Below are 22,541 nucleotides of genomic sequence, written 5' to 3' on the forward strand. Positions count from 1 at the left end.
TTTACCTCAAGCTTTTACTGAAGCCTTTGACGCTTCCTCCCCTTGCGTGCTGCTAGACAAGCCAAGAATGTACGGGGTGCGTAAGGTGCCAGTGAGGTGGAGTGCAAAGTGGCTGAAGGTCTGGTCCCAGAGGCTTGTGATGAGTGGCCCAAAGTGCATCTGGAGGCAATTCTCAAGTGGTGTAGCCCAGGACTTGGATCGTTGTGGCCAACACTGTTCAACATCGTCCTCAGTGACACGGTCAGTGGGACGGAGTGCCCCCGTCAGCAAGTTGTGAGAGGATGCAAAATGTGGAGGAGTGTTTGAGGCACTGGTCATTTGTGCCACTTTTCCCAGGGAGCTGGAGGTTCTGGAGAACAGGGCAGAGAGGAATCTGCTGAAGTTGAAGAGGGGGAAGGGCAAAGTCCTGCCTCTGGGGAGGAATGGCGCTGGGCAACAGGCCATGCTAGTGAATGGAGAAAGCTGCAAAGACGTGGCATTGCCTTGGCAGAGAAGGCAAGGGTTTTTCAGTGCGAGGGTGGTGAAGCAGTGGAAGCGGTTGTGCAGAGAGGTGTTGGGAGTGTCCATGCTTGGAGAGACTGAAAAGCTGACTGGCCATGGTCGTGGAGAGCCTGCTCGAGCTGACCCTGCTTGAGGAGGTTGCATTGAACTGGGTGATCTCCAGCGTTTCCTTGTTATCTAAATGATTCTGTTTGTTGTGATTGTGCTTGCTGTGCTGGCCAGCGAGTCGTTCTGTGGAAGAAAGTTGGTCAACAGGGAGCAGAATGAAGCCCTCATAATCCAGATGCAATGGTTAGCGACCAGCTGCCCCACTCTAGACACACACAAGTCTATGGGGCTGGATGGGATCCCCCCAAGGGTACTGAGGGAGCTGCCACAAGTGCTCACCAAGCCACTTTCCATCATTTCTCAGCAGTCCTGGCTAACCGGGGAGGTCCCAGTTGACTGGAAGGTAGCAAATGTGATGGCCATCTATAAGAAGGGCCGGAAGGAGGACTGGGGGAACTACAGGCCTGCCAGCCTGACCTCGGTGCCAGGGAAGGTCACGGAGCAGATCATCTTGAGCGTCATCAGGTGGCACATAGAGGACAAGCAGGTGATCAGGCCTGGTCAGCATGGGTTTATGAAAGGCACGTCCTGCTTGACTAACCTGATCTCCTTCTATGACACGATGACCCGCTTAGTGGATGAGGGAGGAGCTGTGGATGTTGTCTGCGTGGACTTTAGTAAAGCCCTTGACACCGTTTCCCACAGCGTTCTCCTGGAGAAACTGTCTGCTCATGGCTCGGATGGGCGCACTCTTTGCTGGGTAAATACTGTCTGGATGGCCAGGCCTAAAGCGTTGTGGTGAATGGAGTGAAATGTGGTTGGCAGCCGGTCACAAGTGGTGATCCCCAGGGCTGAGTATTGGTGCCAGTTCTGTTTACTATCTTTATCCATGATCTGGGTGAGAGGATCGAGTGTGTAGCCTCAGTAAGTTTGCAGATGACGCCAAGTTGGGCGGGAGTGTTGATCTGCTCGAGGGCAGAAAGGCTGTACAGAGGGATGCGGACAGGCTGGATCGATGGTCCGAGTCCAGCTGTATGAGATTTAACAAGGCCAAGTGGTGGGTCCTGCACTCGAGTCACAACAACCGCATGCAACGCTAGAGGCTTGGGGAAGAGCAGCTGGAAAGCTGCCCGGCGGCAAGGGACGTGGGGGTGTTGGCTGACAGGCGGCTGAATATGAGGCAGCAGTGTGCCCAGGTGAGCAAGGCGGCCAACAGCACCCTGGCTTGTGTCAGAAACAGTGCGGGCAGCAGGACTGGGGCAGTGATTGTTCCCCTGTACTCGGCACTGGTGAGGCCGCAGCTCGACTATGGTGTTCAGTTTTGGGCCCCTCACTACCAGAGGGACGCTGAGGTGCTGGAGCGTGTGCAGAGAAGGGCAGCGAAGCTGGTGGAGGGTGTAGAGCACAAATCCTGTGAGGAGCGGCTGAGGGAGCTGGGGTTGTTTAGCCTGGAGAAAAGGAGGCTGAGGGGAGACCTTATCGCTCTGTACAACTACCGGAAAGGAGGTTGTAGCGAGGTAGGAGTTGGTCTCGTCTGCCAAGTAACAAGCAACAGGAGAAAAGGAAATGGCGCCGAGTTGTGCCAGGGGAGGTTTAGCTTGGCTATTAGGGGAAATTTCTTCACGGACAAGGTTGTGAACCATTGGACCAGGCTGCCCTAGAGGTGGCTGAGTCACCAGCCCTGGAGGTATTTAAAAGCCATGTACAGGTGGTGTTTAGTGGTGGACTTGGTAGTGCTGGGTTAACGGTTGGAGTACATGATCTTAAGGGTCTTTTCCAACCTGAAGGATTCTATGATGCTGAGCGCGTTCTGCCATGGGGAGCTTGCGTCAGAGACCTGGGTAAAAGTTCGTTTCCGTGTCCAAGGCTTTGTTTGGGCAAGTGAAGGGCTTGTGTCAGAGGCTTGCAGCCCTCATGTGCCAGTCTTTGTGGTGTTGTTGTTGCTGGGGACCCACTTCCTAAGAGAGGCCTTGTAGCCCCTTCCCACGCAGCGCAACGGCCTGTTGAGCCCTGGCTTTGTGCCAGGTGAGGTTGGAAGAGCCTTGGGAGAAGAAAGGAAGAAGAGGCGTCTGAGGCTGGCATGCAGGAGAACTTTATTGAGGTGAAGAAAGAGTGAAAAGGCAGGAGCACCAAGTGGGAGGGAGGCATTCTTAGGTGCAAGTAGGGCGACCATCAACTGAGGTGCCTTGCATGCAGTAGATTTTGCCAGCGGACCGAGGTGTTCCTGCCCCGCAGTGGGAGCAGCGTGGCAGAGGTGCCTGGTGGTCTTTGTCTTGTGAGAAGCGGGAGAAGAGGAGGAGGTACACGGGCCATGTTTCCAGGCAGCCCGTGCTGGCCCCTTCCCTGCTTCCTTGCTTGGTGCCTTGAGAGGAAGAGGTGTGGACGGCAGGTCCGCGTGCGAGCAAGAGCGCGTCGGTGCGTCCTCAGTCCATGAAGTGGCTCCCAGGGGGTGGGTGGCTGGTGTCAGGGGTGGTGGCGAGGGCCCTTAGCAGGGGTAGCAGGCTCTTCTGGCGCCGAAGCAGCCCAGGCCTCCGAAGCCGTAGCCGTAGCCGAAGCCGCCGGAGATGGGCACTCCCTGGGCGCTGAGAGCGCTGCCCACGGCAGCCGATGTGGAGGATCCGACGGCGGTGTTCTGGGGGAAGGAGGTGAGGATGGGTCCTGGCAGGGTGACCAGCACGGTGGAAGGCTGGATGACGACGCGGGAGTCCTCGCACTGCCTGACGCAGGGCTCGTTGCAGCTGTTAGCCAGCGGGGTGGGTCCGCAGGGGTTGCAGAGGTTGTTGCAGGCCATGTCTGTGGTGCGGGGGGTCCCTGGAAGAGAGGGTGTTGAGGAAGCGGAGGGGCGTGGGGGTGCGAGGAGCGGTGCTGCAGGAGGGCAGGGGAGCGTGGAGGCGTGTTGTGTGGCGGTGGGGAGCGTGGCGGTGGGGAGGCTTTGTGGCTGGTGAAGGTGTGGGCAGAGGGTGGTGGGAGAGAGGGGCCAGGTGGGGCAGGAGAAAGGAGGAGAAGGGGGTTGGGGCTCACCTTGTTGACGTTGGAGGAGAAGGGGTGAGGAGAAGTGTGTGAGGGAGAGAGGCGCTGGTGCGTCTTTTATGCTGGTCCGGGAGGGGCGGGCCAGGCTTTGCGCATGAGAGCCTTTTGCAGCGAGCAGCTTTTGCGTGCCACAGCCTGGGGAGTAATGAGGTGGGGCGTGTCTTTGTTGCCGCAGTTCTGCAATTTCATGTTCTCGTCTTGAGGACGTGTCCACTTGGTCTTGGCTGCATTTTTTAAGGGAGAGTTTGTGTTTGGGAGGCTTTTCTTGGAAGGTGCGTGTCAGGGTTTTTGGCAGACGCATCCAAAGCGTAGGAGAGGTAGGGTGTCATCAGTGAGGTCATGCCATGGCACTCGTGTGGTGTGGTTTGTGGGTGCGTGGTGAAGAGGGGCCTCATTTCCTCACAGCCCTGGCAGAGTGGTGCGCGCTCTGGAGGTGTGTGGGGCGTGAGGGGTTGCCCCTTCCCTTGCGTTGGGTCTCTGTCTTGCAAGAGCAGGACATTGTCTTGGCAGGCCTGCTTAAGAGCTCGCCAGCCCTGTGGCGTTGGGAACGCTTGCGCGCTCCCCAAAGGCTTGTGTTGGCTCCTCCGTAGTACTCCCCTTAGCTGGGGTGTTCAGGTTTGCAGCCTGGGCTCTGACGTGACGCAGTGCTTGGTCTCTTGTGTGGCACATCCAAAGAAGAGCCGGTGAAGGGTCTAGATAGCGAGACTTCTGAGGAGCGTTTGAGGGAAGTGTGGGTGTTTGATAGGACAAGAGGAAAGGGCCTCAAGTTGCAGCAGGGGAGGTTCAGATTGGATGTTAGGAAAAAGTGTGTGAGCAAAAGGGTTATCAAGCACTGGAACAGGCTGCCCAGGGAAGTGGTTGATTCACAATCGCGGGAGGTATCAGAAAGACATGGAAACGTGGTGCTTAGGGCCATGGTTTAGTGGTGGACTTGGACATGCTAGGTTAACAGTCAGACTTGCTAATGTTAAAGGTCTTTTCCAACCCAAATGACTCTCTGATTGTTTATGGGGCACCCTGCAAGGGCAGGTGAGTTTCTGGAGAGCCTGTGAGTGTGGCGAGAGGCATAGGGTGAGTGGGAGCATCTGGCAGAGGAGGTGCTGAGCCGGGGCCTTTGGGGTCTTTCTTTGCGGTGAGTGCTGAGGGTTGAGGGTGCTTCTCTGCACAGTGTTTGACGGGAGAAGGAGGATTTGGAGATTGGCGAGGGGAGCTGGAGGCGAGCATGCAGCACGTGGCTGCAGAACTGAGAGCCTGGTAGTGGTGGATGGATGCGGAAGGGTTGATGAATGGCAAGGCGTGCCCCAGTTGAGCCGAGGTGAGCGTTTGCAGGCTGTTTGTCAGGCGAGCAGTGCTTGTTGCTGAGGAAGATGAAAAGAGGTACTAAGGAGTGCTGTGTGACTGGGTGCACGTAAGTCCCCAGGGCCTGATGGGTTGCATGCCCGAATGCGGAGGGTGCTGACAGCTGTCCTTGGGAGGTCCCTCTCCATTAGCTTGGACAGGTCATGGTTCTTCTGGGCAGTTCCTGAAGACGGGAAGAAAGCTCATATCCCCTGTATTTTTGCAGACGACCAAGAGGGAGGATCTGGAAAGTAGAGGCTGGTGAGCCTGCCCCTGTTTGATGTGAAGGCAATGGAGGAAATGCTCCTGGAAAGCGCTGCCAAGGCCAGGAAGGACAAGGAGGTGATGGGGCCTTGTCGGCATGCATTTACGAAGGGGAAATCGTGCTTTCTGACCTCCGTGTCTCCCTACGTTGAAGTGAGTCGCTTTGTGGGGGAGGAGAGCGCCACGTCTGGTGTTTACCTCAAGCTTTTACTGAAGCCTTTGACGCTTCCTCCCCTTGCGTGCTGCTAGACAAGCCAAGAATGTACGGGGTGCGTAAGGTGCCAGTGAGGTGGAGTGCAAAGTGGCTGAAGGTCTGGTCCCAGAGGCTTGTGATGAGTGGCCCAAAGTGCATCTGGAGGCAATTCTCAAGTGGTGTAGCCCAGGACTTGGATCGTTGTGGCCAACACTGTTCAACATCGTCCTCAGTGACACGGTCAGTGGGACGGAGTGCCCCCGTCAGCAAGTTGTGAGAGGATGCAAAATGTGGAGGAGTGTTTGAGGCACTGGTCATTTGTGCCACTTTTCCCAGGGAGCTGGAGGTTCTGGAGAACAGGGCAGAGAGGAATCTGCTGAAGTTGAAGAGGGGGAAGGGCAAAGTCCTGCCTCTGGGGAGGAATGGCGCTGGGCAACAGGCCATGCTAGTGAATGGAGAAAGCTGCAAAGACGTGGCATTGCCTTGGCAGAGAAGGCAAGGGTTTTTCAGTGCGAGGGTGGTGAAGCAGTGGAAGCGGTTGTGCAGAGAGGTGTTGGGAGTGTCCATGCTTGGAGAGACTGAAAAGCTGACTGGCCATGGTCGTGGAGAGCCTGCTCGAGCTGACCCTGCTTGAGGAGGTTGCATTGAACTGGGTGATCTCCAGCGTTTCCTTGTTATCTAAATGATTCTGTTTGTTGTGATTGTGCTTGCTGTGCTGGCCAGCGAGTCGTTCTGTGGAAGAAAGTTGGTCAACAGGGAGCAGAATGAAGCCCTCATAATCCAGATGCAATGGTTAGCGACCAGCTGCCCCACTCTAGACACACACAAGTCTATGGGGCTGGATGGGATCCCCCCAAGGGTACTGAGGGAGCTGCCACAAGTGCTCACCAAGCCACTTTCCATCATTTCTCAGCAGTCCTGGCTAACCGGGGAGGTCCCAGTTGACTGGAAGGTAGCAAATGTGATGGCCATCTATAAGAAGGGCCGGAAGGAGGACTGGGGGAACTACAGGCCTGCCAGCCTGACCTCGGTGCCAGGGAAGGTCACGGAGCAGATCATCTTGAGCGTCATCAGGTGGCACATAGAGGACAAGCAGGTGATCAGGCCTGGTCAGCATGGGTTTATGAAAGGCACGTCCTGCTTGACTAACCTGATCTCCTTCTATGACACGATGACCCGCTTAGTGGATGAGGGAGGAGCTGTGGATGTTGTCTGCGTGGACTTTAGTAAAGCCCTTGACACCGTTTCCCACAGCGTTCTCCTGGAGAAACTGTCTGCTCATGGCTCGGATGGGCGCACTCTTTGCTGGGTAAATACTGTCTGGATGGCCAGGCCTAAAGCGTTGTGGTGAATGGAGTGAAATGTGGTTGGCAGCCGGTCACAAGTGGTGATCCCCAGGGCTGAGTATTGGTGCCAGTTCTGTTTACTATCTTTATCCATGATCTGGGTGAGAGGATCGAGTGTGTAGCCTCAGTAAGTTTGCAGATGACGCCAAGTTGGGCGGGAGTGTTGATCTGCTCGAGGGCAGAAAGGCTGTACAGAGGGATGCGGACAGGCTGGATCGATGGTCCGAGTCCAGCTGTATGAGATTTAACAAGGCCAAGTGGTGGGTCCTGCACTCGAGTCACAACAACCGCATGCAACGCTAGAGGCTTGGGGAAGAGCAGCTGGAAAGCTGCCCGGCGGCAAGGGACGTGGGGGTGTTGGCTGACAGGCGGCTGAATATGAGGCAGCAGTGTGCCCAGGTGAGCAAGGCGGCCAACAGCACCCTGGCTTGTGTCAGAAACAGTGCGGGCAGCAGGACTGGGGCAGTGATTGTTCCCCTGTACTCGGCACTGGTGAGGCCGCAGCTCGACTATGGTGTTCAGTTTTGGGCCCCTCACTACCAGAGGGACGCTGAGGTGCTGGAGCGTGTGCAGAGAAGGGCAGCGAAGCTGGTGGAGGGTGTAGAGCACAAATCCTGTGAGGAGCGGCTGAGGGAGCTGGGGTTGTTTAGCCTGGAGAAAAGGAGGCTGAGGGGAGACCTTATCGCTCTGTACAACTACCGGAAAGGAGGTTGTAGCGAGGTAGGAGTTGGTCTCGTCTGCCAAGTAACAAGCAACAGGAGAAAAGGAAATGGCGCCGAGTTGTGCCAGGGGAGGTTTAGCTTGGCTATTAGGGGAAATTTCTTCACGGACAAGGTTGTGAACCATTGGACCAGGCTGCCCTAGAGGTGGCTGAGTCAGCAGCCCTGGAGGTATTTAAAAGCCATGTACAGGTGGTGTTTAGTGGTGGACTTGGTAGTGCTGGGTTAACGGTTGGAGTACATGATCTTAAGGGTCTTTTCCAACCTGAAGGATTCTATGATGCTGAGCGCGTTCTGCCATGGGGAGCTTGCGTCAGAGACCTGGGTAAAAGTTCGTTTCCGTGTCCAAGGCTTTGTTTGGGCAAGTGAAGGGCTTGTGTCAGAGGCTTGCAGCCCTCATGTGCCAGTCTTTGTGGTGTTGTTGTTGCTGGGGACCCACTTCCTAAGAGAGGCCTTGTAGCCCCTTCCCACGCAGCGCAACGGCCTGTTGAGCCCTGGCTTTGTGCCAGGTGAGGTTGGAAGAGCCTTGGGAGAAGAAAGGAAGAAGAGGCGTCTGAGGCTGGCATGCAGGAGAACTTTATTGAGGTGAAGAAAGAGTGAAAAGGCAGGAGCACCAAGTGGGAGGGAGGCATTCTTAGGTGCAAGTAGGGCGACCATCAACTGAGGTGCCTTGCATGCAGTAGATTTTGCCAGCGGACCGAGGTGTTCCTGCCCCGCAGTGGGAGCAGCGTGGCAGAGGTGCCTGGTGGTCTTTGTCTTGTGAGAAGCGGGAGAAGAGGAGGAGGTACACGGGCCATGTTTCCAGGCAGCCCGTGCTGGCCCCTTCCCTGCTTCCTTGCTTGGTGCCTTGAGAGGAAGAGGTGTGGACGGCAGGTCCGCGTGCGAGCAAGAGCGCGTCGGTGCGTCCTCAGTCCATGAAGTGGCTCCCAGGGGGTGGGTGGCTGGTGTCAGGGGTGGTGGCGAGGGCCCTTAGCAGGGGTAGCAGGCTCTTCTGGCGCCGAAGCAGCCCAGGCCTCCGAAGCCGTAGCCGTAGCCGAAGCCGCCGGAGATGGGCACTCCCTGGGCGCTGAGAGCGCTGCCCACGGCAGCCGATGTGGAGGATCCGACGGCGGTGTTCTGGGGGAAGGAGGTGAGGATGGGTCCTGGCAGGGTGACCAGCACGGTGGAAGGCTGGATGACGACGCGGGAGTCCTCGCACTGCCTGACGCAGGGCTCGTTGCAGCTGTTAGCCAGCGGGGTGGGTCCGCAGGGGTTGCAGAGGTTGTTGCAGGCCATGTCTGTGGTGCGGGGGGTCCCTGGAAGAGAGGGTGTTGAGGAAGCGGAGGGGCGTGGGGGTGCGAGGAGCGGTGCTGCAGGAGGGCAGGGGAGCGTGGAGGCGTGTTGTGTGGCGGTGGGGAGCGTGGCGGTGGGGAGGCTTTGTGGCTGGTGAAGGTGTGGGCAGAGGGTGGTGGGAGAGAGGGGCCAGGTGGGGCAGGAGAAAGGAGGAGAAGGGGGTTGGGGCTCACCTTGTTGACGTTGGAGGAGAAGGGGTGAGGAGAAGTGTGTGAGGGAGAGAGGCGCTGGTGCGTCTTTTATGCTGGTCCGGGAGGGGCGGGCCAGGCTTTGCGCATGAGAGCCTTTTGCAGCGAGCAGCTTTTGCGTGCCACAGCCTGGGGAGTAATGAGGTGGGGCGTGTCTTTGTTGCCGCAGTTCTGCAATTTCATGTTCTCGTCTTGAGGACGTGTCCACTTGGTCTTGGCTGCATTTTTTAAGGGAGAGTTTGTGTTTGGGAGGCTTTTCTTGGAAGGTGCGTGTCAGGGTTTTTGGCAGACGCATCCAAAGCGTAGGAGAGGTAGGGTGTCATCAGTGAGGTCATGCCATGGCACTCGTGTGGTGTGGTTTGTGGGTGCGTGGTGAAGAGGGGCCTCATTTCCTCACAGCCCTGGCAGAGTGGTGCGCGCTCTGGAGGTGTGTGGGGCGTGAGGGGTTGCCCCTTCCCTTGCGTTGGGTCTCTGTCTTGCAAGAGCAGGACATTGTCTTGGCAGGCCTGCTTAAGAGCTCGCCAGCCCTGTGGCGTTGGGAACGCTTGCGCGCTCCCCAAAGGCTTGTGTTGGCTCCTCCGTAGTACTCCCCTTAGCTGGGGTGTTCAGGTTTGCAGCCTGGGCTCTGACGTGACGCAGTGCTTGGTCTCTTGTGTGGCACATCCAAAGAAGAGCCGGTGAAGGGTCTAGATAGCGAGACTTCTGAGGAGCGTTTGAGGGAAGTGTGGGTGTTTGATAGGACAAGAGGAAAGGGCCTCAAGTTGCAGCAGGGGAGGTTCAGATTGGATGTTAGGAAAAAGTGTGTGAGCAAAAGGGTTATCAAGCACTGGAACAGGCTGCCCAGGGAAGTGGTTGATTCACAATCGCGGGAGGTATCAGAAAGACATGGAAACGTGGTGCTTAGGGCCATGGTTTAGTGGTGGACTTGGACATGCTAGGTTAACAGTCAGACTTGCTAATGTTAAAGGTCTTTTCCAACCCAAATGACTCTCTGATTGTTTATGGGGCACCCTGCAAGGGCAGGTGAGTTTCTGGAGAGCCTGTGAGTGTGGCGAGAGGCATAGGGTGAGTGGGAGCATCTGGCAGAGGAGGTGCTGAGCCGGGGCCTTTGGGGTCTTTCTTTGCGGTGAGTGCTGAGGGTTGAGGGTGCTTCTCTGCACAGTGTTTGACGGGAGAAGGAGGATTTGGAGATTGGCGAGGGGAGCTGGAGGCGAGCATGCAGCACGTGGCTGCAGAACTGAGAGCCTGGTAGTGGTGGATGGATGCGGAAGGGTTGATGAATGGCAAGGCGTGCCCCAGTTGAGCCGAGGTGAGCGTTTGCAGGCTGTTTGTCAGGCGAGCAGTGCTTGTTGCTGAGGAAGATGAAAAGAGGTACTAAGGAGTGCTGTGTGACTGGGTGCACGTAAGTCCCCAGGGCCTGATGGGTTGCATGCCCGAATGCGGAGGGTGCTGACAGCTGTCCTTGGGAGGTCCCTCTCCATTAGCTTGGACAGGTCATGGTTCTTCTGGGCAGTTCCTGAAGACGGGAAGAAAGCTCATATCCCCTGTATTTTTGCAGACGACCAAGAGGGAGGATCTGGAAAGTAGAGGCTGGTGAGCCTGCCCCTGTTTGATGTGAAGGCAATGGAGGAAATGCTCCTGGAAAGCGCTGCCAAGGCCAGGAAGGACAAGGAGGTGATGGGGCCTTGTCGGCATGCATTTACGAAGGGGAAATCGTGCTTTCTGACCTCCGTGTCTCCCTACGTTGAAGTGAGTCGCTTTGTGGGGGAGGAGAGCGCCACGTCTGGTGTTTACCTCAAGCTTTTACTGAAGCCTTTGACGCTTCCTCCCCTTGCGTGCTGCTAGACAAGCCAAGAATGTACGGGGTGCGTAAGGTGCCAGTGAGGTGGAGTGCAAAGTGGCTGAAGGTCTGGTCCCAGAGGCTTGTGATGAGTGGCCCAAAGTGCATCTGGAGGCAATTCTCAAGTGGTGTAGCCCAGGACTTGGATCGTTGTGGCCAACACTGTTCAACATCGTCCTCAGTGACACGGTCAGTGGGACGGAGTGCCCCCGTCAGCAAGTTGTGAGAGGATGCAAAATGTGGAGGAGTGTTTGAGGCACTGGTCATTTGTGCCACTTTTCCCAGGGAGCTGGAGGTTCTGGAGAACAGGGCAGAGAGGAATCTGCTGAAGTTGAAGAGGGGGAAGGGCAAAGTCCTGCCTCTGGGGAGGAATGGCGCTGGGCAACAGGCCATGCTAGTGAATGGAGAAAGCTGCAAAGACGTGGCATTGCCTTGGCAGAGAAGGCAAGGGTTTTTCAGTGCGAGGGTGGTGAAGCAGTGGAAGCGGTTGTGCAGAGAGGTGTTGGGAGTGTCCATGCTTGGAGAGACTGAAAAGCTGACTGGCCATGGTCGTGGAGAGCCTGCTCGAGCTGACCCTGCTTGAGGAGGTTGCATTGAACTGGGTGATCTCCAGCGTTTCCTTGTTATCTAAATGATTCTGTTTGTTGTGATTGTGCTTGCTGTGCTGGCCAGCGAGTCGTTCTGTGGAAGAAAGTTGGTCAACAGGGAGCAGAATGAAGCCCTCATAATCCAGATGCAATGGTTAGCGACCAGCTGCCCCACTCTAGACACACACAAGTCTATGGGGCTGGATGGGATCCCCCCAAGGGTACTGAGGGAGCTGCCACAAGTGCTCACCAAGCCACTTTCCATCATTTCTCAGCAGTCCTGGCTAACCGGGGAGGTCCCAGTTGACTGGAAGGTAGCAAATGTGATGGCCATCTATAAGAAGGGCCGGAAGGAGGACTGGGGGAACTACAGGCCTGCCAGCCTGACCTCGGTGCCAGGGAAGGTCACGGAGCAGATCATCTTGAGCGTCATCAGGTGGCACATAGAGGACAAGCAGGTGATCAGGCCTGGTCAGCATGGGTTTATGAAAGGCACGTCCTGCTTGACTAACCTGATCTCCTTCTATGACACGATGACCCGCTTAGTGGATGAGGGAGGAGCTGTGGATGTTGTCTGCGTGGACTTTAGTAAAGCCCTTGACACCGTTTCCCACAGCGTTCTCCTGGAGAAACTGTCTGCTCATGGCTCGGATGGGCGCACTCTTTGCTGGGTAAATACTGTCTGGATGGCCAGGCCTAAAGCGTTGTGGTGAATGGAGTGAAATGTGGTTGGCAGCCGGTCACAAGTGGTGATCCCCAGGGCTGAGTATTGGTGCCAGTTCTGTTTACTATCTTTATCCATGATCTGGGTGAGAGGATCGAGTGTGTAGCCTCAGTAAGTTTGCAGATGACGCCAAGTTGGGCGGGAGTGTTGATCTGCTCGAGGGCAGAAAGGCTGTACAGAGGGATGCGGACAGGCTGGATCGATGGTCCGAGTCCAGCTGTATGAGATTTAACAAGGCCAAGTGGTGGGTCCTGCACTCGAGTCACAACAACCGCATGCAACGCTAGAGGCTTGGGGAAGAGCAGCTGGAAAGCTGCCCGGCGGCAAGGGACGTGGGGGTGTTGGCTGACAGGCGGCTGAATATGAGGCAGCAGTGTGCCCAGGTGAGCAAGGCGGCCAACAGCACCCTGGCTTGTGTCAGAAACAGTGCGGGCAGCAGGACTGGGGCAGTGATTGTTCCCCTGTACTCGGCACTGGTGAGGCCGCAGCTCGACTATGGTGTTCAGTTTTGGGCCCCTCACTACCAGAGGGACGCTGAGGTGCTGGAGCGTGTGCAGAGAAGGGCAGCGAAGCTGGTGGAGGGTGTAGAGCACAAATCCTGTGAGGAGCGGCTGAGGGAGCTGGGGTTGTTTAGCCTGGAGAAAAGGAGGCTGAGGGGAGACCTTATCGCTCTGTACAACTACCGGAAAGGAGGTTGTAGCGAGGTAGGAGTTGGTCTCGTCTGCCAAGTAACAAGCAACAGGAGAAAAGGAAATGGCGCCGAGTTGTGCCAGGGGAGGTTTAGCTTGGCTATTAGGGGAAATTTCTTCACGGACAAGGTTGTGAACCATTGGACCAGGCTGCCCTAGAGGTGGCTGAGTCAGCAGCCCTGGAGGTATTTAAAAGCCATGTACAGGTGGTGTTTAGTGGTGGACTTGGTAGTGCTGGGTTAACGGTTGGAGTACATGATCTTAAGGGTCTTTTCCAACCTGAAGGATTCTATGATGCTGAGCGCGTTCTGCCATGGGGAGCTTGCGTCAGAGACCTGGGTAAAAGTTCGTTTCCGTGTCCAAGGCTTTGTTTGGGCAAGTGAAGGGCTTGTGTCAGAGGCTTGCAGCCCTCATGTGCCAGTCTTTGTGGTGTTGTTGTTGCTGGGGACCCACTTCCTAAGAGAGGCCTTGTAGCCCCTTCCCACGCAGCGCAACGGCCTGTTGAGCCCTGGCTTTGTGCCAGGTGAGGTTGGAAGAGCCTTGGGAGAAGAAAGGAAGAAGAGGCGTCTGAGGCTGGCATGCAGGAGAACTTTATTGAGGTGAAGAAAGAGTGAAAAGGCAGGAGCACCAAGTGGGAGGGAGGCATTCTTAGGTGCAAGTAGGGCGACCATCAACTGAGGTGCCTTGCATGCAGTAGATTTTGCCAGCGGACCGAGGTGTTCCTGCCCCGCAGTGGGAGCAGCGTGGCAGAGGTGCCTGGTGGTCTTTGTCTTGTGAGAAGCGGGAGAAGAGGAGGAGGTACACGGGCCATGTTTCCAGGCAGCCCGTGCTGGCCCCTTCCCTGCTTCCTTGCTTGGTGCCTTGAGAGGAAGAGGTGTGGACGGCAGGTCCGCGTGCGAGCAAGAGCGCGTCGGTGCGTCCTCAGTCCATGAAGTGGCTCCCAGGGGGTGGGTGGCTGGTGTCAGGGGTGGTGGCGAGGGCCCTTAGCAGGGGTAGCAGGCTCTTCTGGCGCCGAAGCAGCCCAGGCCTCCGAAGCCGTAGCCGTAGCCGAAGCCGCCGGAGATGGGCACTCCCTGGGCGCTGAGAGCGCTGCCCACGGCAGCCGATGTGGAGGATCCGACGGCGGTGTTCTGGGGGAAGGAGGTGAGGATGGGTCCTGGCAGGGTGACCAGCACGGTGGAAGGCTGGATGACGACGCGGGAGTCCTCGCACTGCCTGACGCAGGGCTCGTTGCAGCTGTTAGCCAGCGGGGTGGGTCCGCAGGGGTTGCAGAGGTTGTTGCAGGCCATGTCTGTGGTGCGGGGGGTCCCTGGAAGAGAGGGTGTTGAGGAAGCGGAGGGGCGTGGGGGTGCGAGGAGCGGTGCTGCAGGAGGGCAGGGGAGCGTGGAGGCGTGTTGTGTGGCGGTGGGGAGCGTGGCGGTGGGGAGGCTTTGTGGCTGGTGAAGGTGTGGGCAGAGGGTGGTGGGAGAGAGGGGCCAGGTGGGGCAGGAGAAAGGAGGAGAAGGGGGTTGGGGCTCACCTTGTTGACGTTGGAGGAGAAGGGGTGAGGAGAAGTGTGTGAGGGAGAGAGGCGCTGGTGCGTCTTTTATGCTGGTCCGGGAGGGGCGGGCCAGGCTTTGCGCATGAGAGCCTTTTGCAGCGAGCAGCTTTTGCGTGCCACAGCCTGGGGAGTAATGAGGTGGGGCGTGTCTTTGTTGCCGCAGTTCTGCAATTTCATGTTCTCGTCTTGAGGACGTGTCCACTTGGTCTTGGCTGCATTTTTTAAGGGAGAGTTTGTGTTTGGGAGGCTTTTCTTGGAAGGTGCGTGTCAGGGTTTTTGGCAGACGCATCCAAAGCGTAGGAGAGGTAGGGTGTCATCAGTGAGGTCATGCCATGGCACTCGTGTGGTGTGGTTTGTGGGTGCGTGGTGAAGAGGGGCCTCATTTCCTCACAGCCCTGGCAGAGTGGTGCGCGCTCTGGAGGTGTGTGGGGCGTGAGGGGTTGCCCCTTCCCTTGCGTTGGGTCTCTGTCTTGCAAGAGCAGGACATTGTCTTGGCAGGCCTGCTTAAGAGCTCGCCAGCCCTGTGGCGTTGGGAACGCTTGCGCGCTCCCCAAAGGCTTGTGTTGGCTCCTCCGTAGTACTCCCCTTAGCTGGGGTGTTCAGGTTTGCAGCCTGGGCTCTGACGTGACGCAGTGCTTGGTCTCTTGTGTGGCACATCCAAAGAAGAGCCAGTGAAGGAGGTGAAGGGTCTAGATAGCGAGACTTCTGAGGAGCGTTTGAGGGAAGTGTGGGTGTTTGATAGGACAAGAGGAAAGGGCCTCAAGTTGCAGCAGGGGAGGTTCAGATTGGATGTTAGGAAAAAGTGTGTGAGCAAAAGGGTTATCAAGCACTGGAACAGGCTGCCCAGGGAAGTGGTTGATTCACAATCGCGGGAGGTATCAGAAAGACATGGAAACGTGGTGCTTAGGGCCATGGTTTAGTGGTGGACTTGGACATGCTAGGTTAACAGTCAGACTTGCTAATGTTAAAGGTCTTTTCCAACCCAAATGACTCTCTGATTGTTTATGGGGCACCCTGCAAGGGCAGGTGAGTTTCTGGAGAGCCTGTGAGTGTGGCAAGAGGCATAGGGTGAGTGGGAGCATCTGGCAGAGGAGGTGCTGAGCCGGGGCCTTTGGGGTCTTTCTTTGCGGTGAGTGCTGAGGGTTGAGGGTGCTTCTCTGCACAGTGTTTGACGGGAGAAGGAGGATTTGGAGATTGGCGAGGGGAGCTGGAGGCGAGCATGCAGCACGTGGCTGCAGAACTGAGAGCCTGGTAGTGGTGGATGGATGCGGAAGGGTTGATGAATGGCAAGGCGTGCCCCAGTTGAGCCGAGGTGAGCGTTTGCAGGCTGTTTGTCAGGCGAGCAGTGCTTGTTGCTGAGGAAGATGAAAAGAGGTACTAAGGAGTGCTGTGTGACTGGGTGCACGTAAGTCCCCAGGGCCTGATGGGTTGCATGCCCGAATGCGGAGGGTGCTGACAGCTGTCCTTGGGAGGTCCCTCTCCATTAGCTTGGACAGGTCATGGTTCTTCTGGGCAGTTCCTGAAGACGGGAAGAAAGCTCATATCCCCTGTATTTTTGCAGACGACCAAGAGGGAGGATCTGGAAAGTAGAGGCTGGTGAGCCTGCCCCTGTTTGATGTGAAGGCAATGGAGGAAATGCTCCTGGAAAGCGCTGCCAAGGCCAGGAAGGACAAGGAGGTGATGGGGCCTTGTTGGCATGCATTTACGAAGGGGAAATCGTGCTTTCTGACCTCCGTGTCTCCCTACGTTGAAGTGAGTCGCTTTGTGGGGGAGGAGAGCGCCACGTCTGGTGTTTACCTCAAGCTTTTACTGAAGCCTTTGACGCTTCCTCCCCTTGCGTGCTGCTAGACAAGCCAAGAATGTACGGGGTGCGTAAGGTGCCAGTGAGGTGGAGTGCAAAGTGGCTGAAGGTCTGGTCCCAGAGGCTTGTGATGAGTGGCCCAAAGTGCATCTGGAGGCAATTCTCAAGTGGTGTAGCCCAGGACTTGGATCGTTGTGGCCAACACTGTTCAACATCGTCCTCAGTGACACGGTCAGTGGGACGGAGTGCCCCCGTCAGCAAGTTGTGAGAGGATGCAAAATGTGGAGGAGTGTTTGAGGCACTGGTCATTTGTGCCACTTTTCCCAGGGAGCTGGAGGTTCTGGAGAACAGGGCAGAGAGGAATCTGCTGAAGTTGAAGAGGGGGAAGGGCAAAGTCCTGCCTCTGGGGAGGAATGGCGCTGGGCAACAGGCCATGCTAGTGAATGGAGAAAGCTGCAAAGACGTGGCATTGCCTTGGCAGAGAAGGCAAGGGTTTTTCAGTGCGAGGGTGGTGAAGCAGTGGAAGCGGTTGTGCAGAGAGGTGTTGGGAGTGTCCATGCTTGGAGAGACTGAAAAGCTGACTGGCCATGGTCGTGGAGAGCCTGCTCGAGCTGACCCTGCTTGAGGAGGTTGCATTGAACTGGGTGATCTCCAGCGTTTCCTTGTTATCTAAATGATTCTGTTTGTTGTGATTGTGCTTGCTGTGCTGGCCAGCGAGTCGTTCTGTGGAAGAAAGTTGGTCAACAGGGAGCAGAATGAAGCCCTCATAATCCAGATGCAATGGTTAGCGACCAGCTGCCCCACTCTAGACACACACAAGTCTATGGGGCTGGATGGGATCCCCCCAAGGGTACTGAGGGAGCTGCCACAAGTGCTCACCAAGCCACTTTCCATCATTTCTCAGCAGTCCTGGCTAACCGGGGAGGTCCCAGTTGACTGGAAGGTAGCAAATGTGATGGCCATCTATAAGAAGGGCCGGAAGGAGGACTGGGGGAACTACAGGCCTGCCAGCCTGACCTCGGTGCCAGGGAAGGTCACGGAGCAGATCATCTTGAGCGTCATCAGGTGGCACATAGAGGACAAGCAGGTGATCAGGCCTGGTCAGCATGGGTTTATGAAAGGCACGTCCTGCTTGACTAACCTGATCTCCTTCTATGACACGATGACCCGCTTAGTGGATGAGGGAGGAGCTGTGGATGTTGTCTGCGTGGACTTTAGTAAAGCCCTTGACACCGTTTCCCACAGCGTTCTCCTGGAGAAACTGTCTGCTCATGGCTCGGATGGGCGCACTCTTTGCTGGGTAAATACTGTCTGGATGGCCAGGCCTAAAGCGTTGTGGTGAATGGAGTGAAATGTGGTTGGCAGCCGGTCACAAGTGGTGATCCCCAGGGCTGAGTATTGGTGCCAGTTCTGTTTACTATCTTTATCCATGATCTGGGTGAGAGGATCGAGTGTGTAGCCTCAGTAAGTTTGCAGATGACGCCAAGTTGGGCGGGAGTGTTGATCTGCTCGAGGGCAGAAAGGCTGTACAGAGGGATGCGGACAGGCTGGATCGATGGTCCGAGTCCAGCTGTATGAGATTTAACAAGGCCAAGTGGTGGGTCCTGCACTCGAGTCACAACAACCGCATGCAACGCTAGAGGCTTGGGGAAGAGCAGCTGGAAAGCTGCCCGGCGGCAAGGGACGTGGGGGTGTTGGCTGACAGGCGGCTGAATATGAGGCAGCAGTGTGCCCAGGTGAGCAAGGCGGCCAACAGCACCCTGGCTTGTGTCAGAAACAGTGCGGGCAGCAGGACTGGGGCAGTGATTGTTCCCCTGTACTCGGCACTGGTGAGGCCGCAGCTCGACTATGGTGTTCAGTTTTGGGCCCCTCACTACCAGAGGGACGCTGAGGTGCTGGAGCGTGTGCAGAGAAGGGCAGCGAAGCTGGTGGAGGGTGTAGAGCACAAATCCTGTGAGGAGCGGCTGAGGGAGCTGGGGTTGTTTAGCCTGGAGAAAAGGAGGCTGAGGGGAGACCTTATCGCTCTGTACAACTACCGGAAAGGAGGTTGTAGCGAGGTAGGAGTTGGTCTCGTCTGCCAAGTAACAAGCAACAGGAGAAAAGGAAATGGCGCCGAGTTGTGCCAGGGGAGGTTTAGCTTGGCTATTAGGGGAAATTTCTTCACGGACAAGGTTGTGAACCATTGGACCAGGCTGCCCTAGAGGTGGCTGAGTCACCAGCCCTGGAGGTATTTAAAAGCCATGTACAGGTGGTGTTTAGTGGTGGACTTGGTAGTGCTGGGTTAACGGTTGGAGTACATGATCTTAAGGGTCTTTTCCAACCTGAAGGATTCTATGATGCTGAGCGCGTTCTGCCATGGGGAGCTTGCGTCAGAGACCTGGGTAAAAGTTCGTTTCCGTGTCCAAGGCTTTGTTTGGGCAAGTGAAGGGCTTGTGTCAGAGGCTTGCAGCCCTCATGTGCCAGTCTTTGTGGTGTTGTTGTTGCTGGGGACCCACTTCCTAAGAGAGGCCTTGTAGCCCCTTCCCACGCAGCGCAACGGCCTGTTGAGCCCTGGCTTTGTGCCAGGTGAGGTTGGAAGAGCCTTGGGAGAAGAAAGGAAGAAGAGGCGTCTGAGGCTGGCATGCAGGAGAACTTTATTGAGGTGAAGAAAGAGTGAAAAGGCAGGAGCACCAAGTGGGAGGGAGGCATTCTTAGGTGCAAGTAGGGCGACCATCAACTGAGGTGCCTTGCATGCAGTAGATTTTGCCAGCGGACCGAGGTGTTCCTGCCCCGCAGTGGGAGCAGCGTGGCAGAGGTGCCTGGTGGTCTTTGTCTTGTGAGAAGCGGGAGAAGAGGAGGAGGTACACGGGCCATGTTTCCAGGCAGCCCGTGCTGGCCCCTTCCCTGCTTCCTTGCTTGGTGCCTTGAGAGGAAGAGGTGTGGACGGCAGGTCCGCGTGCGAGCAAGAGCGCGTCGGTGCGTCCTCAGTCCATGAAGTGGCTCCCAGGGGGTGGGTGGCTGGTGTCAGGGGTGGTGGCGAGGGCCCTTAGCAGGGGTAGCAGGCTCTTCTGGCGCCGAAGCAGCCCAGGCCTCCGAAGCCGTAGCCGTAGCCGAAGCCGCCGGAGATGGGCACTCCCTGGGCGCTGAGAGCGCTGCCCACGGCAGCCGATGTGGAGGATCCGACGGCGGTGTTCTGGGGGAAGGAGGTGAGGATGGGTCCTGGCAGGGTGACCAGCACGGTGGAAGGCTGGATGACGACGCGGGAGTCCTCGCACTGCCTGACGCAGGGCTCGTTGCAGCTGTTAGCCAGCGGGGTGGGTCCGCAGGGGTTGCAGAGGTTGTTGCAGGCCATGTCTGTGGTGCGGGGGGTCCCTGGAAGAGAGGGTGTTGAGGAAGCGGAGGGGCGTGGGGGTGCGAGGAGCGGTGCTGCAGGAGGGCAGGGGAGCGTGGAGGCGTGTTGTGTGGCGGTGGGGAGCGTGGCGGTGGGGAGGCTTTGTGGCTGGTGAAGGTGTGGGCAGAGGGTGGTGGGAGAGAGGGGCCAGGTGGGGCAGGAGAAAGGAGGAGAAGGGGGTTGGGGCTCACCTTGTTGACGTTGGAGGAGAAGGGGTGAGGAGAAGTGTGTGAGGGAGAGAGGCGCTGGTGCGTCTTTTATGCTGGTCCGGGAGGGGCGGGCCAGGCTTTGCGCATGAGAGCCTTTTGCAGCGAGCAGCTTTTGCGTGCCACAGCCTGGGGAGTAATGAGGTGGGGCGTGTCTTTGTTGCCGCAGTTCTGCAATTTCATGTTCTCGTCTTGAGGACGTGTCCACTTGGTCTTGGCTGCATTTTTTAAGGGAGAGTTTGTGTTTGGGAGGCTTTTCTTGGAAGGTGCGTGTCAGGGTTTTTGGCAGACGCATCCAAAGCGTAGGAGAGGTAGGGTGTCATCAGTGAGGTCATGCCATGGCACTCGTGTGGTGTGGTTTGTGGGTGCGTGGTGAAGAGGGGCCTCATTTCCTCACAGCCCTGGCAGAGTGGTGCGCGCTCTGGAGGTGTGTGGGGCGTGAGGGGTTGCCCCTTCCCTTGCGTTGGGTCTCTGTCTTGCAAGAGCAGGACATTGTCTTGGCAGGCCTGCTTAAGAGCTCGCCAGCCCTGTGGCGTTGGGAACGCTTGCGCGCTCCCCAAAGGCTTGTGTTGGCTCCTCCGTAGTACTCCCCTTAGCTGGGGTGTTCAGGTTTGCAGCCTGGGCTCTGACGTGACGCAGTGCTTGGTCTCTTGTGTGGCACATCCAAAGAAGAGCCGGTGAAGGGTCTAGATAGCGAGACTTCTGAGGAGCGTTTGAGGGAAGTGTGGGTGTTTGATAGGACAAGAGGAAAGGGCCTCAAGTTGCAGCAGGGGAGGTTCAGATTGGATGTTAGGAAAAAGTGTGTGAGCAAAAGGGTTATCAAGCACTGGAACAGGCTGCCCAGGGAAGTGGTTGATTCACAATCGCGGGAGGTATCAGAAAGACATGGAAACGTGGTGCTTAGGGCCATGGTTTAGTGGTGGACTTGGACATGCTAGGTTAACAGTCAGACTTGCTAATGTTAAAGGTCTTTTCCAACCCAAATGACTCTCTGATTGTTTATGGGGCACCCTGCAAGGGCAGGTGAGTTTCTGGAGAGCCTGTGAGTGTGGCGAGAGGCATAGGGTGAGTGGGAGCATCTGGCAGAGGAGGTGCTGAGCCGGGGCCTTTGGGGTCTTTCTTTGCGGTGAGTGCTGAGGGTTGAGGGTGCTTCTCTGCACAGTGTTTGACGGGAGAAGGAGGATTTGGAGATTGGCGAGGGGAGCTGGAGGCGAGCATGCAGCACGTGGCTGCAGAACTGAGAGCCTGGTAGTGGTGGATGGATGCGGAAGGGTTGATGAATGGCAAGGCGTGCCCCAGTTGAGCCGAGGTGAGCGTTTGCAGGCTGTTTGTCAGGCGAGCAGTGCTTGTTGCTGAGGAAGATGAAAAGAGGTACTAAGGAGTGCTGTGTGACTGGGTGCACGTAAGTCCCCAGGGCCTGATGGGTTGCATGCCCGAATGCGGAGGGTGCTGACAGCTGTCCTTGGGAGGTCCCTCTCCATTAGCTTGGACAGGTCATGGTTCTTCTGGGCAGTTCCTGAAGACGGGAAGAAAGCTCATATCCCCTGTATTTTTGCAGACGACCAAGAGGGAGGATCTGGAAAGTAGAGGCTGGTGAGCCTGCCCCTGTTTGATGTGAAGGCAATGGAGGAAATGCTCCTGGAAAGCGCTGCCAAGGCCAGGAAGGACAAGGAGGTGATGGGGCCTTGTCGGCATGCATTTACGAAGGGGAAATCGTGCTTTCTGACCTCCGTGTCTCCCTACGTTGAAGTGAGTCGCTTTGTGGGGGAGGAGAGCGCCACGTCTGGTGTTTACCTCAAGCTTTTACTGAAGCCTTTGACGCTTCCTCCCCTTGCGTGCTGCTAGACAAGCCAAGAATGTACGGGGTGCGTAAGGTGCCAGTGAGGTGGAGTGCAAAGTGGCTGAAGGTCTGGTCCCAGAGGCTTGTGATGAGTGGCCCAAAGTGCATCTGGAGGCAATTCTCAAGTGGTGTAGCCCAGGACTTGGATCGTTGTGGCCAACACTGTTCAACATCGTCCTCAGTGACACGGTCAGTGGGACGGAGTGCCCCCGTCAGCAAGTTGTGAGAGGATGCAAAATGTGGAGGAGTGTTTGAGGCACTGGTCATTTGTGCCACTTTTCCCAGGGAGCTGGAGGTTCTGGAGAACAGGGCAGAGAGGAATCTGCTGAAGTTGAAGAGGGGGAAGGGCAAAGTCCTGCCTCTGGGGAGGAATGGCGCTGGGCAACAGGCCATGCTAGTGAATGGAGAAAGCTGCAAAGACGTGGCATTGCCTTGGCAGAGAAGGCAAGGGTTTTTCAGTGCGAGGGTGGTGAAGCAGTGGAAGCGGTTGTGCAGAGAGGTGTTGGGAGTGTCCATGCTTGGAGAGACTGAAAAGCTGACTGGCCATGGTCGTGGAGAGCCTGCTCGAGCTGACCCTGCTTGAGGAGGTTGCATTGAACTGGGTGATCTCCAGCGTTTCCTTGTTATCTAAATGATTCTGTTTGTTGTGATTGTGCTTGCTGTGCTGGCCAGCGAGTCGTTCTGTGGAAGAAAGTTGGTCAACAGGGAGCAGAATGAAGCCCTCATAATCCAGATGCAATGGTTAGCGACCAGCTGCCCCACTCTAGACACACACAAGTCTATGGGGCTGGATGGGATCCCCCCAAGGGTACTGAGGGAGCTGCCACAAGTGCTCACCAAGCCACTTTCCATCATTTCTCAGCAGTCCTGGCTAACCGGGGAGGTCCCAGTTGACTGGAAGGTAGCAAATGTGATGGCCATCTATAAGAAGGGCCGGAAGGAGGACTGGGGGAACTACAGGCCTGCCAGCCTGACCTCGGTGCCA

At 56.8% G+C, this 22,541-nt stretch overlaps 4 protein-coding genes across 4 annotated transcripts; all 4 read right to left on the reverse strand.

The window, feature by feature from the left end:
• Nucleotides 1-3,034: 3,034 nt before the first annotated feature.
• On the reverse strand, nucleotides 3,035-3,340 carry LOC142592986 (feather keratin-like). Its single transcript, XM_075705890.1, has one exon. It carries the CDS (start codon nucleotides 3,338-3,340, stop codon nucleotides 3,035-3,037), a length of 306 nt encoding a protein of 101 aa, XP_075562005.1.
• A 5,068-nt stretch (nucleotides 3,341-8,408) lies between these two features.
• Nucleotides 8,409-8,714, reverse strand: LOC142592987 (feather keratin-like). The gene has a single exon (XM_075705891.1). The coding sequence runs from the start codon at nucleotides 8,712-8,714 to the stop codon at nucleotides 8,409-8,411; it is 306 nt and encodes a 101-aa protein (XP_075562006.1).
• Nucleotides 8,715-13,782: 5,068 nt separating this feature from the next.
• Nucleotides 13,783-14,088, reverse strand: LOC142592988 (feather keratin-like). The gene has a single exon (XM_075705892.1). It carries the CDS (start codon nucleotides 14,086-14,088, stop codon nucleotides 13,783-13,785), a length of 306 nt encoding a protein of 101 aa, XP_075562007.1.
• Nucleotides 14,089-19,165: 5,077 nt separating this feature from the next.
• LOC142592982 (feather keratin-like) lies at nucleotides 19,166-19,471 on the reverse strand. Its single transcript, XM_075705885.1, has one exon. The coding sequence runs from the start codon at nucleotides 19,469-19,471 to the stop codon at nucleotides 19,166-19,168; it is 306 nt and encodes a 101-aa protein (XP_075562000.1).
• Nucleotides 19,472-22,541: the final 3,070 nt, after the last annotated feature.

Source organism: Pelecanus crispus, chromosome 2, assembly GCF_030463565.1.
Source record: "Pelecanus crispus isolate bPelCri1 chromosome 2, bPelCri1.pri, whole genome shotgun sequence".
In the NCBI taxonomy this organism is placed as follows: Eukaryota; Metazoa; Chordata; class Aves; order Pelecaniformes; family Pelecanidae; genus Pelecanus; species Pelecanus crispus.